General features: G+C 38.8%; 1 protein-coding gene across 1 annotated transcript in view; it reads right to left on the bottom strand.

The window, feature by feature from the left end:
- Positions 1-6: 6 nt before the first annotated feature.
- LOC122088896 (FHA domain-containing protein FHA2-like) overlaps positions 7-5,741 on the bottom strand; it is a 32,091-nt gene continuing 26,356 nt past the window's right edge. The window contains exon 3 of the mRNA XM_042658258.1: positions 7-291. Coding sequence (XP_042514192.1) covers positions 82-291 — 210 coding nt within the window. The 3' untranslated portion in view covers positions 7-81. The remainder of the gene's footprint in view (positions 292-5,741) is intronic.

The raw sequence follows: 5,741 nt of genomic DNA, 5'->3' as shown, positions 1-5,741 counted from the left end.
CAGCTACAACTATAGTTTCAGGGGTTCCCGAATCCCTAATTTCCCGCTACCATAGTGAAGGACCTTGTGACATTTGTGATGTTAGGAAAGCAGGGAAACTAATGAAACAAACTCTGATGTCACCCGTCCTTTGGACCTTGTGTTGATGACGAAGTGTTCCGGGTATTTTCTTAGCAATGTAAGCAGTCCATACCATGGTCTGCCCTTGGATTCATTGGCAGGCCAGTCCTCAGAAGTGAGATATCTTCGCACACGAGTGTGATGCCAGATATTGCTATACTGCTCTAACAGCTGCATAAAGAACATTCATAAGACGTCAGAGAAGAATCTTCACGTTTTAAAATCAGAAGAGAAAATTGAAAGAAACTTCACGTTTAAAAATCACAAGAGCAAATTGATTTTCAACAGATTTGCCCTGATTTACCCAAAAAAAAATAAGATTAGCCGTGTAGTGTACACATCAATTTTGATTTTACATCAGCAGGTATCAAACATAAATCATTCCTCTCACTTGTGAGAAGTCGAAGAATTTTAAACAATCTTCCCTATCCAGTGGGAAGAAACAGGTACAATGGTCAGTGACTGGAATTGGCACCAAGATACTGTCCAGAGACCCCAAATGTTGAGACTGAATCTGCAGGGAGCAACAGGCTTGGTAAATCATTGCCTCCCTCAACACAAACTACAACATGGCCAATATACCAATATTCCTAAGCTACGCATAATTGGATTGCTATAAGTGCAATCTACAATATCATTAGGTATTGCCCTCTGGTTATTATTGTTGGTATTATCCTTTAATAAAAAGGAAGTACTAGCTCTAGGGTTGCCCTCAATGTAGACATGCCAGGACCAACTAAAAGGGCTAATTCCAAAGCTAATTCCAAAAACATCAAGGCCATCATTATCACTCAAGTTATTTGTTTGAGTAAATTACTAAGACCTCCCCTGAAATTTTCCCAAATTCCAATCACCTCCCCTGTATTTTCAACAATTAATCTCCCTTCCCCTATTTCTCAAAAGTTATTACATTCAGCCACATCCCATTGTCATACTCATCATACTCTTCATTCCAAACTGGTACCCTTCGAGGTTGAATGGTGACTCTTCTGGGAACATTACTAGTGTAATTGACAGTAGGTTGAACATTAGTTTGGGCAACAGTTGGTTGGGTGTTAGAGTGGGCACTAGTATTCACTTTTAGGTCAGCCAACTGTCGGTCATGTCCATCCAACCTCGTAGATAAGGCTTGGATTGCTTTCATCACATCTTGAAGGGTGGGTTGGGGTTCTTCTGTCTGAGCCATAGCTCTGATACCACTTACTGCAGGAGTAGATTACAAGTAACTAACTCCGCAGTTTATAACCCCAAACAATACAAATAGGAGCAAAAAACAAAGAAATAATACCATCAAATAAACCCCCAAGGATACAATACCCATATAGGAGCAAAACCAGCCCAAAACCCAACCCGATAGGCGAGAGAAAGACCTTCTATAGAGCTGGAGAGAGAAAGGTGCGGCCAGGTCTGTGGGAGTCTGATTGAGTTGTACTTTTGGGTGTAGATAGTCCCTAGGGAGGGCACAAAAACCCCCCAAATATGAAGGGCTTCTGACGGCTGGTTATGGAGTTACGCACTTTCTTGATTTTCAGACAATACTTTAGTTTTAATTACCTATCAATGATGTTATGAGAAAATGCTATTTGATAGGCCAATTACTCCTGCATTACCCTCTCTAATTCCTTGACGAGAGGGATGAAGGGTAAAGAAAGAAGAAGAGGGGAGAACAAAGAAGAAATTAAAATCTCGAAACTCAGAAGGGTCAATGAAATTCAAAGCCAAAAGGCTCCTGCCTTCTTCAGGATGGGTATAAGGTCACCAGCGATATGAGCATTCATAAGGCGATCCGACCCTCCAAAACAACTTCCCTCCAATGAATACAGCAGTGAACTCGAACTGTGGACTCTCCAGGTGGTTAGTACTAGTGATGGAGGCCAAAAATTCATCAATCACTGGAGCCTCATTTTCTGTCGTTCTTCTTCATCCCCGTGCCACTCAAATGGGGAGCGTCTTAGGGGGGAGAGAGATCTTGTCCTTCTATGCAGAGACCTGCTGTCTAGCCTCAGATCTCTTCCTCACATTAGCGGCTCCTCACAATTCTCAAACTCCGGCTCTGTCACATCCTGGCAACCATTGTAATCTTCGTCACCTTCCAGATCCATCAAGGGTGCTAAGATTTGAGGTCTCTGAAAGTGAGAAGTAAGTTTCACAGACGGAATTGGCCATTGAGAAACAATTCGTTGGCAGAAATCATGGAAGAAGCAGAAGTAAAAGTGTTGGAAGAAAAACTCGTGGAGAAATCAAACTCAAAGGAACCAGAAACAAAGGGGTCGTTGGAAGAAAATGTGAAAAGCAGATGCAGAAGAAGAGAGAACAAAGTGCAGTGGAAGGTTAATATTGTCAGTTCCCTTTTACTTTTAACACAGTTCCAAGAAATGGGACGATTGTAAATTTGTAATTGTTGAAAGTATAGGGGAGGTGATTGGAATTAGGGCAAAGACAAGGGGAAACCTGAGTAATTTACTCAACTTGTTTTTAGTTTATTTTATTTTATTTTTTTAAAAGGAAATAGTACTCCCTATCTGGGTTGCCTTCAAACATGTAAAGTTAACTTCTAAGGAATTTGAAAAAGTACAGAAATAAGACAGATCAGACCACTATCAACTTATAGAATGCTACCTTTGACCCTCAAAGTGAATATGCCACCTTCTCCTGAACAGCTAAACTTTAGGTATTATATCAATTTATCAATCATGCTATCACATTATTTTTCTTGCTTAAATATAAATAATATGACAAAATCAATGGACAATAAAACTACATATTAGATGTATATTGGACTGGCAGTTAATCCAGAAACTTCTTAATCACCTCAGTTGAACAAACAACTCAACTCTTTGCTAGATCTCAAACCAGATGTCATGCATGCCCATGAAACTGAGTATCTGAGATACCTCACCCAGCATAAACATCATCACAGCATATCTAACTTCTTAAATATGTGGGAAGAATATACAATCTCTTTTCTAATAACAGTAATTAATAAAATCTCCACACATCCAGAATAATTAAATCTGACTCGAGAGAAAAATTAAAAAACTCACACCTCCACTCTCCACAGCCCCCTATCTTAAAGAGCCTCAATTTATTACTTTTGGAATGGCAAGATTCTGTTAATTACTTATTTGAGAGCGGAAGTCGAGGTAATTTTCCCTAAAGTACCAGGTTTTTAAAAAGAAGATATCGCATTCATAATTTGAACAGACCTCAGTATGAAGTTTTGCCATGGGCATCCACTCTCCTGGACCACAAAGATCAGAAAGCACAGTAGCAACAGATGAAACGACATCTTTTTCTTCTAACTGCAAAAGTTGGTGATTATCTGCATCTCTATCAGCCCTTGACCTTGCCTCTCCTTTTTTCTCTGCTTGGACTGAGATCGTTAGCACATTATTGTCAACATATTCTGGAGCACATGTTATGCATTAAACGAACCAAAGCATACTAGGAAGCAGTAATATGTTAGAGATGATAATGACAAGGAAACCAATAGAAACTCTAATGCCCATCAAGACAAGAATCATTATTTATACAACTAATGAACCCAAAAAAGATAAGGAGAAAGAAGAAGAAATCATGCATCATTGGCATCATATACATGATGAATATAATATAACTATTTTATGAAAAGAAGATACTACATACCATCTTAGCCAAGACAACCACTGCTTCCCAGAGCATAGGGTATGTCTTTGTTTCAGATCCTTTAATATCATGCATATTAAAGAAAGAAAAATGCTACCACAAACTGCCTACAGTCCCATCACATCTCAGAGAGAGAATTTTTATTTTTTATCCCCCTCCCCCTATTGTATGGGATTCTCACTGCCCAAGATCCCATCTGACATGTTTGGATGGGACCTTGAGCAATCAGTTGGGTATACAACACCAAGCGAAAAAAGAATAAAAATTTAAATCATTAAGTTAATGCCAGATTAGATAGATTTGATCTTCAAAACATATTCTAAGTAACGTATTGATGCGGCATTAAAGACCTACACAAGGAGTAAGAAACAGCCTATCGGCTAGGCTGGACTGGAGCTCCAAGCCGCCCACGATTTTGTTTAGATGGGGGTTCTTATTTTGGTTTGGTTTATTTCTGGTTTGGTTCTGTTTTTGGGTTAGTTAGTCTGGTTCAATTTAAGTGATGTTAGTTGTTCTTAGAGGACAAGTAATATGAGTCCTTAGTTTCCTTTTTCAAGTAGTTCCTATTTTCAGTTTTAGAAGCTATTGTATTTAGTTCACGATTTAGAGTTTCCTATTTGGGAACCTTCCAAATTGTTTTGGTTGTAATCTCCCCCCATTATTTAGTTATAAATAATCATAGAGGCTCCCTTTAGACCCCAAGAAATGCTGTTGCTGCTGCTGCTTCTCGGCTGAGAGTACTGTGTGTCTGATCACAGTGAAGGGTCGGTTTGATCCGACAATTCCTTGCAGTGGGAAGCCCAGGAGGATCTTCTTCAAGTTATCTTCCTCTTCTCTAATCTATTTAAGGTGGCAATATTCCATCCATCCATTCCAGGCATTAATCAGTTTCTTCTTCTCAGAATATAGACTTGATCCCATAGTTCTCAAGTGTACAGAATTCCCATAGACTTGCCAACCACAACAAAAGATATAGAATTAATACACCTTAAAATAACAATAATAATAATAAAAAAAAAAAACATAAAAGGTGTCTGCCTTGGTCGTAAGGCGCAGTAAGGCATCGTAAGGCATTGTAAGGCATCACCTTACGTGAAACCCATAAAGAGCATAACTGCTTTAGCCTACCCATACCGCCTTAACGCCTTGGTGTCGCCTTAGCAGTGCCTTGCCACCGCCTTAATAACTATGGTTGTATCTGGTATTATTGTTGTCATAATATATGCTTTTCTAAGGTATTGGAAACCCCTATTTGGTTTGGGAATACAAATATATATATATATATATATACACACACACACAGACATATACATATATGATTCCTTTACATTATTGTAGTAAACATGTATGGGCAGCAAACTCGATTTTTCTGATACCATTGAGCCAACCTGCTTCGACTCAACAATTAAACTACACTGACAGCACCTGCCCTACCCTGGATGTCACTTGATCTCCAGGTGGGGTTCTAAAATATTGCAGCAAGAGCTAGACGAAGTCCCTGGGAGCCCCTGTGGGTAAAGAAAGAAGACAAATACAATGCTTAAGTGCACTATTGCTAAGAACACTATAAACTTCAATACTATTTTCATCCCCTTCGCCTACAAGGCCCAAGATTATGTTCTCAATCTCAATGGGAACAGAATTAATACCTATCGGACTGACTCGCCAAAATAAAAGATTACATATCTTCCCAAATAAAATAACTCGATATTTCATAAATAAAGTAAATCCTAAAATATTCTATTGATCCCAAAAATCAAATCGGATCTAGTTCGTCTCGGTTGAGATTGCCCAAAGGATCAACCCGGTTCAACCTCAATTCTACATCAAGGTGCCAGAAGATCATCAATCTAATGGATACGATCTGCTAACATAGAGAATTCAAAGAATTAAATCAATTAATATTCAGACACATTTCACCAGGATGGCAGCCTAATCTTGATTTCATCAATGATAAATTGAATAGGAAGGGAACG

This window comes from Macadamia integrifolia, chromosome 9 (assembly GCF_013358625.1).
Source record: "Macadamia integrifolia cultivar HAES 741 chromosome 9, SCU_Mint_v3, whole genome shotgun sequence".
NCBI lineage: Eukaryota > Viridiplantae > Streptophyta > Magnoliopsida > Proteales > Proteaceae > Macadamia > Macadamia integrifolia.
This window is presented reverse-complemented; position numbering and strand designations above follow the sequence as displayed.